This window comes from Crinia signifera, chromosome 1 (genome assembly GCF_055691185.1).
Source record: "Crinia signifera chromosome 1, ASM5569118v1, whole genome shotgun sequence".
Taxonomy (NCBI): Eukaryota; Metazoa; Chordata; class Amphibia; order Anura; family Myobatrachidae; genus Crinia; species Crinia signifera.
Window position 1 is genome coordinate 55113996 of NC_139217.1, and position 13795 is coordinate 55127790.

General features: G+C 47.1%; 1 protein-coding gene across 1 annotated transcript; it reads left to right on the forward strand.

The window, feature by feature from the left end:
• The first annotated feature begins 1800 nt into the window (after positions 1 to 1800).
• On the forward strand, positions 1801 to 12400 carry GRPEL1 (GrpE like 1, mitochondrial). The gene is made up of 4 exons (XM_083155185.1): positions 1801 to 1994; positions 6761 to 6911; positions 9122 to 9203; positions 11691 to 12400. Exons 1-4 carry the CDS (start codon positions 1918 to 1920, stop codon positions 12035 to 12037), a joined length of 657 nt encoding a protein of 218 aa, XP_083011311.1. The 5' UTR covers positions 1801 to 1917; the 3' UTR covers positions 12038 to 12400.
• Positions 12401 to 13795: the final 1395 nt, after the last annotated feature.

A 13795-nucleotide genomic window follows, 5' to 3' on the forward strand; every position in this document is an offset into this window, starting at 1 on the left:
CCCCAGTGTTCGTTTCTGGAATCGGAGTCCGTACCGGAAACAGACTGCAGGAGGGGGATTGGACGATCTCCTGCAGTCTGTTTCTGGCACGTGCTAATTAGCCTTCTGCTGTAGACTTCTACAATCTCTTCTATTATGCTATTAGTACACAGCAACAAGCCATAAATGATGCAGAATCTGCAGTTTCTACATACTTTTATGGGAGAAAACAAAGATAAATAGGCCATCTACCTAGTGGCATATGTATCAAAGCTTGGAGAGAGTACCAGCCAATCTGCTTCTAACTGCCATGTTACAGATTGTGTGAGAAATGACAGTGAGGAGCTGATTGGCTGGTACTTAATCTCTTTATCAGTCTCCACTTTATCTTGTTAAGGCTTAATACGTTTGGCCCTGTGTTTGGGAAATAACAGGAGCTGGTTGGCTACATATATAGGCCCTTTTTATGGTTCGCTCGCAAAGGCAAATTCCTTCTCAAATGGACAAAACCATGTGCACTGGGTTATGGTATAAAACATCTACAGTGTCTAGGTCTACAGTCATATAGTTGACAGTCACAAGGTCGACATGGAAAAAGGTCGACATAAGTTTTTAATGTTTTCCGGTTGTCTATGTTGACATAGGTTGACATGGACACTGTCTAAGTGTGCCATGCTTCGGGCTCGGTGCCCCTCTACGCTCGGCACACTATTTTATTCTCCCTTCATGTCCTAGTGGATGGTAGTGCATGAAATACCACCTGTCGGCTGAAAATTTATTTAAAAAAATGCATGTCATCATTTTTCATGTCGACCTTTAAACCCTGTCGACCTGTCTATCGACCTTTTGACCTTGTCGACCTTTTGACTGTCGACCATTAGTGGTCGACCATATTGACTGTCTATCTTGAGTAGTTCTATGATCAGCCCGGATACCGTACACTGCAGGTGGGGCAGATGTAACTTGTGCAGAGAGAATTAGATATGGGTGAGTTATTTTGTTTCCGTGCAGAGAAAACACTGGCTGCTTTATTTTTACACTGCAATATGGATCTCAACCCCTCCCAAATCTAATTCTATCTGCACAAGTTACCTGCAGTGAACATGGTTTTTGTTCTTTTGAGAAGGAATTTGCCTTTTTGAGTAAACCAGAATAGGGGCCAGTGTGTACTTCATGGTTATGGTTTAAAGGGTTGACCTACCCTCCCCGGAATGGCCGGGAAGGTCCGCCAAGGTGGGTAAGTACCCCACATAGCTGAGAGTCTCCCACAACCCCCCCCCCCCCCCTCCGCTGGGGTCGTGGGGATTAAATGACACAAATCACATCATTGTAGAAGCTGGCAACCCCCCCCCCTTCTGAAGCTGATCGACACATGAAAAGGTTGACATGGGTTTTTTATGGAAAAAAATGTACAATTTCTAGAATTCATTACTTGGACCCTTGGAGTCCATCTTTTGACCATGTCGACCTATCGACAGGATACTGTGCCCAGCATTAGTGGAAAGAATCAATTATTTTACATGTCCCTTCTAAATAATGTCATATTTACTACATTTTCAACCTAGATATTACTTTTTTCCTCTAATTATAAAATGACACTGACTATATAGGAACAACTATTCCAGAGCAACACTCGTACTACAAGCAACATGCAGAGCTGACAGCCATAGAACGAGAGAATAACATTAGCTCCGCCCAACTCTCATCTGGCCAATCACTGCGCTGCCTAATTCTCATCGTGCTCTCGTTTGACATCTCAACCTCCTTTGCAACCTACCTTGATTAGGTTGGCAGCTGTGACCTTGTCCCTCCTGCGCATGCGTTGTACGCACCTGATTGGCTGTAGTGTAACCCGGAGTAGCGGGTTAGGTTGTGAGGCCGGCTGGCAGCTCTCTGCTGCTTGCGTGCAGTTCGTGTGTGTGCTGATAGGAGACAGACATGGCGGCCAGGGGCCTGCTGACACTGAGACACAGCCTGGGCACGCTGATGCTGAGGACACCGAAGACCACGCTCCGGTGAGTGAGAGAGGGGACATCAAAGGCCTCTGTAGTGCTCTCCAGCTCCTGTTGGACTACACATCCCAGCCTGCCCTGCTACATGCTGGAGTGTGTAGTCCCAGAGCAGCAAGGTTGCCAACCCCTGCTATATAGTGTACATTAGTGACCCGCACCCCTAGTGTGTGTTAGTATTGGCAGGCTACCGTCACTGATTTATCCTTGGACCCCCCTATCTGTCCTTGGACACTGGCAGTGTGTGGTTGCACCGCATTGCATCATCAGTATCAGTCACTAGTGGGGGTTACACAACCAGAAATGCACTCTGCATTATACAATGCACTGTAGGCAGATACAGTGTTACCTGCTGAGCAGTATTAGTAGACAATTTCTCAGTCGACAGTCATTAGGTCGACCACTAATGGTAGACAGTGAGTAGGTCAACATACCCTAGGTTGACATATATACAGAAGGTCAACACAAGCTTAAGGTCGATATGAGGTTTTCTCGAGTTTTTTTGTTTTCTGTCGGCCTGTCTTGACACGGACACCCTATAAGTGTACTTCGTCCCCTCGCATGGTGTGCTGCGCTCAGCACACTTATAATACTCAATTATGCACACTTAGTAGTAGTAAAGAATAAAAAAAATATATATATATTTTTAAATGTCGACCATGCCCATCTTAAGCTTATTTCCAACTTAGTCACTGTCGACCATTCTTAGGTGCCGACCCAGACATTGTTGACCCAGGGACCACATACCAAGGTCAATAGCTAGATAATAATTGCAGAAACGACCCACACTACTCTCCGTAAGTAATAACATATATCCTGGCCAAACGTGTCCCCCCCCCCCCCCCCCAAAGGACTAGGAGATTGAACAATTAATGATGGAAAGCCCCAAACACACAGGGTGATGGGAGCCCCATGCTGAGCGGTGTACTTAGGCACAGATCGCTCAGCACACATCGCTACCACACATGCGATGCACCCGCGATCTGAGCCGGCCAGTGTTCTCTGTTTAGATTTTTATTACATGCAGTAAAAAAATAGGACTGAAATCACCCCTTGTGTATGCCCCTTAAGGGGACAAGGGGAGTACAAATAAACTCCACACAACAGTTGATCTATACACAAAAGCTTGGAAACGAATAATAACACTAGACTATAATTACACAGTTAGTAAAGGAGAAGCTTTGAAGTAATAGAGGAGTAGGTCCTAAGAGGGCGGTCATATATAACTACTGAGGGTGTAGTGAGCATGGGTCTTCAAACTGTGGCTCTCCAGATGTTGTGGAACTACATGTCCAGCATGCCCTGACAGTTTTGGCATGTTCTTATAGGAAAAAATGTGGCAATGCATGCTGGAACATGTAGTTTCACATCTTGAGGGCCACAGTTTGAAGAGCCATGGTGTAGAGTGTATCACTGCGCACTGAGATGAGCAATAATACATACAATTATCTGTGTGGAGCCCAGAATTAAAAAAAACTGGAGTTTGAAACCGCAACATCTTTCCAGGAACCAATCAGCATCCGTACGATTACAGTGAGTGCCGGTCTGTGTGTGTAATCAGTGTATGTAGATGTGTATGTGTGTGTGTGTGTATATATATATATATATATACTAGGTGATTCATCGCGCCCTACGGGCGCTCTTCACACCGTCGTAAGGTGCTGCGCCCCCTTAATTTGTGAACGTTTGTATATGAGAAATATGGTTAAAATTGTATGAAAGATGCCCTGTATTGCAACTTAGGTGTCCGCGAATCGCGGGAGGGGGGGTCGCGGAGGGTGCCGCGAATTGCAGGAGGGGGGGTCGCGGGGGGTGCCACGAATTGCAGGAGGGGGGTGTTGTGGGGGGGTGGATGCTGCGAATCGCGGGAGGGGGGTCGCGGGGTGGGTTGCCGCAAATCGCGGGAGGGGGGTTACGGGGGTGGGGGTTGCGGCGAATCATGGTAGGGGGGGTCGCGGGGGATGTGCCGTGAATCACGGGAGGGGGGGGTCACGGGGTGGGGTGCCGAGAATCGCGGGGGGGTGTGTGTGTGCCGTGAATCGCGGGAGTGGGGGTTGCGGAGGGTGGGGGGGTGTGACGCGAATCGCCACAAGAAAAAATCAACACAGAAAGGTCAACACATGTAAATGTTGACATAAGTGTGGCACTTCATTGGTGTCCATGTCGACACATGAGAATGAATATGAAAACATTCAAAAAATGAAATAAATCTTCAAAAACTCATGTCAACCTTTTTCATTGTCGACCATAGCCGTGCCAGTGTTTTGCATGTGCCATTTAATCCTGGGGCTGCCGCGAATCGCGGGGGGCGCCGCGATTTGCAGGAGGGGGGGTTTGCGGGGGGTGGGTGCCGCGAATCGCGGGAGAGCGGGGTTCATGGGGGTTCCGGTGTGGGGTTGCCGCGAATTGCGGGGGGGGGTGCCCCGGAGCGGGGTTGCGGGGGGTGTGACGCGAATCGCCACAAGAAAAAAATCAACACAGAAAGGTCAACACATGTAAATGTTGACATAAGTGTGCCACTTCATTGGTGTCCATGTCGACACATGAGAATGAATATGAAAATATTCAAAAAATGACAAAAAAACTTCAAAAACTCATGTCAACCTTTTTCATTGTCGACCATAGCCATGTCAGTGTTTTCCATGTGCAATTTAATTCTGGAGCTGCCGCGAATCACGGGGGGGTGCCGCGAATTGCGGGAGGGGGGGTCGCGGGGGTGGGTGCCGCGAATCGCGGGAGGGCGGGGTTCACAGGGGTTCCGGTGGGGGGTTGCCGCGAATTGCGGGAGGTGGGGGGTCATGGGGGGTGCCGCGAATCGCGGGAGGGGGGGTTGCGGGGGGTGTGACGCGAATCGCCACAAGAAAAAATCAACACAGAAAGGTCAACACATGTAAATGTTGACATAAGTGTGCCACTTCATTGGTGTCCATGTCGACACATGACAATGAATATGAAAAAATTAAAAAAATAAAAAAAAAAAATCTTCAAAAACTCATGTCAACCTTTTTCATTGTCGACCATAGCCATGTCAGTGTTTTGCATGTGCCATTTAATCCTGGGGCTGCTGCGAATTGCGGGGGGGGGGTGCCGCGAATCGCAGGGGGGGTGCCGCCAATCGTGCAAGGGGGGGTCGCGGGGGGTCCTTTTTGCCGCGAATCGCGGGAGGGAGGTCGCGGGGGGGTGTTTTTTCCGCGAATCGGGGGGGGGTCAGGGGGGAGGGTTTACAGCGATTCGCGGGAGGGGGGGGGGGGTCGCGGGGTGGTGGTTATGCAGCGAATCGCGGGAGGGGGGTCGCGGGGGTGTTTTTGCTGCGAATCGCGGTAGGGGGGGTCGCGGGGGAGCGGGTATTTTTGCCCCAAATCGCGGGGGGGGGGGGCGCGCGGGGGGGGGGGAGGTTTTGCCGCAAATCGCGGAAGGGGGGCGCTCACCTGGTGGCCGTGGAGTAGCAGTGCTGGGCAACATGGGAAGGCAGTGGGTGTCTGGCACTGTCTGTGGGCTCACTGGGCTGGTTCTCTGTCACATACCTCCCAACATGACCCTCTCCAGGAGGGACACAATGCTCTGTTTCTAGACTTCCCCTTAATGTATGATTGCCATCACCTGTTTTAAACAGGTTAATTTCTCAGAAAGGTGTTCAGCACAGATGAAGGCAATCACACATTAAGAGGAAAGTCCAGGAACAGAGCGTTATAGACACAGACACCCACTTTGAGTGACAGATGTAGCCAAATATATAGGAGATATATATATATATATATATATATATATATATATATATATATATATATATATTTGACCTCTCACCATCATACACATGACCAATATATTGCACTACGCACACAACCCATTCTCTGTCACTGCACACACATTATCTTCTGCTCCAGTGACCACAGGAGTCAGCCAAAAGGAGGAGGAGGAGGAGCAGCAGATAGGGGAGCTACACTCACACCGCTCAGACTAAGTTGGGGGCATGGCCCTAATCATGGATCCCCATGACCACACCCCCTTAAAAAAAAACTAATCTGTCATGCTGCAGGAGTCCTAGCTAGCCGCCTGGGACAGGGGCACTGTGACTGGATCAGCTGGTGAACGCTATATGCCTCTGCCAGTGCCTGCTGTCAGGTCAGAGCCCGCTCTACGGTTGAATGCCCCTAGGCATTTGCCGATGCCTAGTGGGAAGCTGCGTATTGCAGATTCTATAAAAGATCATTATAATAGATAATTCTAGATAATAAATTACAATGACCTATGAATACTAGATATATGACATCGGTGACCTCTTGGATCTCCATCGCAGGGCCTGACTGTATGCTGTATCGGATAGTTTCAGCCTACCCCCTGTGCACATGACAGTCCAACCACTGCTGGTGGTTCTAGAGTCCGTTGCGTGACACAAGGGCAGTTTCTCCATCTGAACATGGCCTTGCAGCAATGCGCCTGAGAATTCTGCCCTTTTCAATGACACGCTGCGACACTTCCATAACCTGCCCGCCCGTTCACTCAGGCCACCCCCGAGGGGCACCACATTGCTTTACCTCGCCATTTCTGATCATATTAGATGCCTACGACACAGCATCTGTCTGCATACACCTAGAATAACCATACACTGTAAGGGATTACTGAAATGTTCTCGCAGTAGCAAATACTCCAGTACCTGAATAATGGAATAGCATTTGCCTCTGATCTCTTAAGTTAAATAATGCTCCTCTGCTCCAAGTTGCTTATGTTGGAGAACTTGTTATAATACTGTATTGCTTCTGATTCTTTACCAGGACGTGTCCGCGGCTGATGTGCACAGCGGCCCAGCAGCCTAATAACCCCACACAAGAGACAGAGGAGAAGAGTAAGAACCCGGTGGAGGAGAGCACAGAGCAGCTGGTGGCAGAGAAGGCCAAACTGGAAGATCAGATCAAAGACATAACCGTGAGTGATCAGGGACCACATCAGACCTATATGATAGTGATGTGCTAAGGGCCTGATTCAGACCTGATTGCTCATCTGCAAAGTTGGAGATGAGTGCAAGTAAATAGCTGCCGCCAGGGGCGTAACTGGAACTTTGTGGGCCCCAGAGCAAAATCTTGAAACGGCCCCCCCATTCCTGGAGAGATAGTGTCGGACACAGAGAGAGGAAGTGTAATGGAGAGGGAGAAGGAGAGAGAGCGAGTGCCAGGATAGGAAGAGCAGGAGAAAGTGTCAGAGAGATAGAGAGAGAGAGTGAGAGCGTGGGATAGATAGAATGTGTCAGGGAGGAAGACGGTGAGAACTGGAGAGCGATATTGTGCCTGATTCAGACCTGCAGGTAAAGCGAATCCTATTCTACCATGTGAACAGATGTGTTTGCTTACACCTCTGCTTGCGTGTGGCCGCAGGGAGGAAAAATCATTCGATGGTCGATCGCAATCAAATGATTTTTACTCCCTTCGTAGATAAGTCTATACGTCGTGTTATCCTGGACGGGACAGGTGTTCACCCAGCATTTCCATGGGTGCACCCCCTGTTTTGTGGGCACGCCCATAAAACGCCCGCCTCCCCATCTGCCTATCATTGAGCCAGTGTGTCAATCGTCGAAGGCACTTGCTCCGGAGGTTTGCACATGCCAACATTTGCGCATGCGCAATCCCCGACCATCGGCCGGGGGAGCGAAGTTGGACCTCAGCATACAGGTCTGAGACGCCCCCAGTGTTAGAGAGACTGAGGAGAGAGGGAAAGGCTGTCACTTGCAGGGGGAGGTGTCATTCAGCACATGCAGGAGAGACCAGGGAGGGGAGACAGTTGCGGGGAAGGAGAGCAGGCAGGCACACACTGGAAAGGGGGGGTTTCGGGTGTGGAGGGTAAACCGTCAGCCGACATACGCTGGATCCCCCACCACCTTACTGGGGACCCGCTGAGCATGTCCCATGTTGGTCCTACTCCCACTCTTCCCACCACCTGCTTTTACCTGTTGACCACAGTGAGCGAGAGGCCCGACACAGGCTTCTTCCGCTGAGGTCCACACCTCTGGAAGAGACTGATGGGACTGTACGGGGATGACTGCCAGCACGCGCCATGGCCCAGCAGACAGAAAATAGAGAAGGCAGCTACATTGCCCTCTAGAGTCTGGCAGCCGAGTCCTTTCTCTGTATCCCGCCTCCCTCTCTACCAGTCACTAAAACCCAACGTATAACTCAGTGCCGCATTTTCAATAAAAAAATATTAGAATAATACAAAAGGTTGCAGGGGATTGCCTGCTGGGCCCCAAAGCAATTGCATTATGCATTATCGTTATCAGAGCCGGCATAGGCAAACTATGGGCACCAGCAGCTTCTGCTGATTAAAATGATATGCAGCATGCCTATATTCTGTGTGTGAGTGAGGCTGTATCTGCATATGAAATAGTGTATTCATGGAAATCACTGTAACATAGCATTCCGTATGCAGGTACAGACACAGTCGCACACAGAATATAGGCATGCCGCATATCATTTTAATCATCGGAAGCTCGTTGTGTGTCCTGATCACATAACAATGCAAATAACAATTTTTAGCAAAAAATGCACCCAACGTTAGCAGAACTGGCCAGGAGCTGCATGGCCTATTGAGACAAGATGTATGAGGAAACATCTGTATCCAAGCAGAGGCAGAGGACACAGTGTTAGCGGCTGTGCGAGTGCTGTCTGTTGGTGGGTTGGTTGTGCAATAGTGTTCGGCATATGTGTAAGGGGCATTATGTGTGTCATGTATAAATGCATTAATAATGTGCAACATGTGTAACAGGCATTATGTGTGTCATGTGTATAAGGGCATTAATAATGTGCAACATATGTGTAAGGGGCATTATGTGTGTCATTATGTGTATGAAGGGCATTTATAAAGGTTGGCATAATGTGTAAGGGGCATTACTGTGTGGTATTATCAGGGGTGCCAAGAGATAGGGGTAGGGGGTACAAAATATCCAGGCCAAAGTCTAATGGAAGGGCCCAGTAGTGACAGCAGCTGCAGCTCTTCTCCTCTGCCCAGCACACACTGCTTTGTGCTGGGTTGCAGTGTGGCCATGGAGGTGCTTAAAATACAATATTGTATTGGACAGGGGATGAGAGCGATTACACCTGAGTGTCCTATCAGAACTGATGTACTTGCGTTCTTGTGTTTTCCAGGATAAGTACAAGCGAGCGCTGGCAGACACCGAGAATGTGAGGCTGAGGAGTCAGAAGTTGGTGGAAGAGGCAAAGTTATATGGTGAGATTATCTACATCTGGTTGTCACATCTTCCTACAGAGGACTCCGTAGGGAAATGCTGGACCACTGTATAGAATTGATTATCTGAAAGGTTTTCTAAATAACAAGTAATTGGCCAAAGGCAGGTTACAGTTATTTTGGAAACATTTATGCAAATATATATAGATCGATATCATATAAATACTGAACACTATGGTGTGTGTGTGTGTGATCTAAAATATGTGCTTTGTCTCAATGTCCTAGGAGTGAATATAATATATATTTGTTGTTTGATTTACTTTAATTCAAACCTGTGTATCTCAAAATATTACAAATGTAACCTGGTCATAAGCAATATATATATTGGAAATCACCTCGAGAACCATGGCCCTTATTCAGATCTGATCGCAGTACAAATTTATTCTCCACATGGGAAAAATCATGTGCACTGCAGGTGGGGCAGATGTAAAATGTGCAAAGAGAGTTACATTTGGGTGGGGTGTGTTTAAACTGAAATCTAAATTGCAGTGTAAATATAATGCAGCCAGTATTTACCCTGCGTAGAAACAAAATAACTCACACAAATCTCTTTCTCTCTATACATGTTATATCTGCCCCACCTGCAGTTCACATGGTTTTGCCCATTTTGAGAACAAATTTGTATTGCGATCAGATCTGAATAAGGGCCCATGTTGTGTTTAAGTGCTGATACTGTTATAACTTCTATCATCATTATTATGATGATGTATGGTAGATCCTTGTGAGCATACAATTTCTTGTTTAAAAACACAGTTTTTTGACAATGTGTTTTAACAAGAAAAATAACGTTACCATTTGTTTGTTTTTTTGGTAAGTCAAGGCGAAAGATAAAGTATATAGAGAAAGTACCAACCAGCACCTAACTGCCGTTTTTCAAACACAAGGCCCTTAGTCGCCTATGTACTAAGCCTAAGTGGACGGACATAAAGTACCAGCCAATCCGCTCCTAACTTCCATATTACAGGCTGTATCTGAAAATTTACAGCTGGTTGGCAGTATTTTATCTCCACCTTTATCTTTCCTTTGAAGGAACCTGGCCAATATTAATTGTAGTGTATTTTGAATAGTTTGTAATTCCTTTTTAATCCATTAAGCGCGGTTTCATTACTTTTTGGGCTGTAGGGTGATCTGTTTACCAAGAGGTCTGTACACAGGGCACGTAGCCACCCACTAAGGTTAGGGGAGAGGAAGCTTCGCTCCAAGCGAAGGAAGAGTTTCTTAACATTAAGGACAGTTAAGTTATGGAATGCTCTGCCAGAGAAGGTTGAGATGGCTGACTCAATGGATATGTTCAAAAAAGGGTTAGATGAATCTCTAGCAGGAAAAAAGTATACAGGGCTGTAACCATAATTCATAAGACACTATAGTGGACTTAGCTTCAACTAGGATAACCTTTTCGGGTTAGATGAGGTTTTTGCCGATAAAAGATGGGCAAGTAGCATCATTGGGGTCCTTTACACAGCAGCAGTTCTTTATAGGTTGAACTTGATGGACTTAAGTGTTTTTTCAGCCTCAACTACTATGTTAGACCCCCTAAGCTGGTGCACAGGTGTAGTCATTACTCCCCGTCACATTTCCCAGACCAACTAGCTGGTGCACAGGTGCAGTCATTACTCCCAGTCACGTTTCCCAGACCACCTAGCTGGTGCACAGGTGTAGTCATTACTCCCCGTCACATTTCCCAGACCAACTAGCTGGTGCACAGGTGCAGTCGTTACTCCCCGTCACATTTCCCAGACCAACTAGCTGGTGCACAGGTGCAGTCGTTACTCCCAGTCACGTTTCCCAGACCACCTAGCTGGTGCACAGGTGCAGTCGTTACTCCCCGTCACGTTTCCCAGACCACCTAGCTGGTGCACAGGTGCAGTCATTACTCTCCGTCACATTTCCCAGACCAACTAGCTGGTGCACAGGTGCAGTCGTTACTCCCCGTCACATTTCCCAAACCACCTAGCTGATGCACAGGTGCAGTCTTTACTCCCCGTCACATTTCCCAAACCACCTAGCTGGTGCACAGGTGCAGTCAGTACTCCCAGTCACGTTTCCCAGACCACCTAGCTGGTGCACAGGTGCATTCGTTACTCCCCGTCACATTTCCCAAACCACCTAGCTGGTGCACAGGTGCAGTCGTTACTCCCCGTCACATTTCCCAGACCACCTAGTTGGTGCCCAGCTGTAATTACTTTGCCACTTTTTTTTTTTTTTTCAAACTGCATTCATGCTTACCGACACATTCTACACATCCACATGAACGGTTTGGTAGATCTCAAAGGACCGGTTTGGCCACTCCTGCTGTGGTCGCAAATGTTTCTTTCCACCCCCTCGCTTCCTAACACAGAACTAGATAATGGCATGTAGATCCCTCACTTCCATTTTGGAAATACAACCCCATATCTACACTGAGGGGCATCCTACCTTGTTGATCATATAACAAACACGTAATGGATTGTTTTTGTTTTGTTTTTGAAGGTATTCAGGGATTCTGCAAGGACCTGCTGGAAGTGGCGGATATCTTGGAGAAGGCCACCGAGTGTGTTCCCAAAGAAGAAGTCAAGGATGACAACCCTCATCTGAAGAACCTGTACGAAGGTCTGGTGATGACTGAAGTCCAAATGCAAAAAGTGTTCAAGAAGCACGGAGTGTTGAAACTTAACCCTGTGGGTGCCAAGTTCAATCCATACGAACACGAAGCCTTATTCCACACGCCCATGGCGGGGAAGGAGCCTGACACTGTGGCATTAGTAACCAAAGTGGGGTACAAGCTTCACGAACGTACCCTGAGGCCTGCCTTGGTGGGAGTTGTTAAAGGAACATAACTGTCTTTGAATGTGTGTTGTACAGTTAGTAAATGGGCGAGTCTAATTTCATTCCAGAATTTTTTCTTTTTTTAATGGCTATTAAGACAATTAAATGTAGGCAGGAGTTGGTTACCCCAGATCAGACGTCATCTGTGGCACAGAACAGAATTGGAGTACGGTATGCTGCTGGTGTCTGAGACTTTAATTCCAGTTTTCTGCCACTAAATAAAATCAGGTTGATGAACTCTAGAATTTGTCATGTGTTAAACATCTTACATACGGATTGCACTGTTGTCTGGTTTGCAAGCTGTGGAGTTACTCTGGTTCTCTGTTACAGCAGATGTTACTGGGACATATCCTGAATAAATATTTTTCACAATGCCCAGACTCTCGTGGTATGTCCTAACCAGGATCTGCAGCGTGTTCTGTACATTAAGGGGCGATTCAGAATGGCTCAAAGCACTTTTTTTTTTTGCTAATGGACAAAACCATGTGCACTGCAAGTGGTGCAGATGTAACATGAGCAGATAGTTAGATTTGGGTGCATTATTTTGTTTCTGTGCAGGGTAAATACTGGCTAATTTATTTTACACTGCAATATAGATATCAGTTTGAAGTACAAACCTCTCCCAAATCTAACACTCTCTGCACATGTTAGATCTGCCCCACCTGCAGTGCACATGGTTTTGTCCATTAAAGGAAAAGTTTACTTTTACCAACCGGAAAAAAAACAAATGTGCTTTGCTGGACAACCTGAATCACCCCATAATGCTGTTTTTCTGTGCATCATTTTATCTAGAACTGAATAAATGTGCGAGGTGGTTTGCTAAGGTGAGGCTTATACAGGACCCTGGTGGTCCTCTGTCACTTGTGTTAAAGTGCGTACACACGGGTGCAATTTCAGCACATATCGCTGGGAATATGGTCGCTGAGCGACCATATTGCCAGTGATTTGTGTGTGCTGTCGGTGATGAATCGCCAGGTGCGTGCTCCCGTGTGCAGCCCCTGATAGACGCAGGAGCTTGCTCCTGCTATCAGCTATTTCCCTGCCTCTTCCCCCGGCAGTCCCCTGATTATCAGCGACCATCTCTGGTCGCTGATGCACAGGAGAGACACTCAGCAATATATTGCTCAGCAATATATCTCCCCCGTGTGTACGGGGCTTTATAGCTACTTGCCAATTTACACTGTCAAATATGGATCCTGAGCTGTAATGACGGCCCAACAAAGTCAGGGGTGGCCAAACCGGTCCTGGAGATTTACCAACGGTCCATATTTTCCTAATCACCTAGCCGGTGCACAGCTGTAGTCATTACTAACTGTCACATTTTCAAACCTGCTGCATTCACCCCTACTATAGATCCACAGGTTGACTGAGATATATGAACTGTTGGTAGATCTTGGACAGATTTGGCCACCACTGATATGTCAAAGGTTTTCACCTCAAGCACCTTCAACAGGTCCTGTATTCGGGACTTTTTTAATTTAAGGTATAAATCTACTTTGCCAAATCAATAATTCTGTTGCAACTGACAAATCCTGAAAACATGACCTGTTGGTATAATTGAGCTATAGAACAGAGCATGGTTAAGTAGAGGGTACAAGGACAGGCCAGGCGCTCCCAAGGGAGATCTGGACGTTTTGAAGTTATTTGCTGGACTTCTGGATGCGCACTCATTTTGTATCTACATTATGTGAATTTATATAATGTCTACTTATACCATTGTATGTAGTGCCTTATTGGCTCTAAAAAGCATACTGGTCATTTGTTTCCAG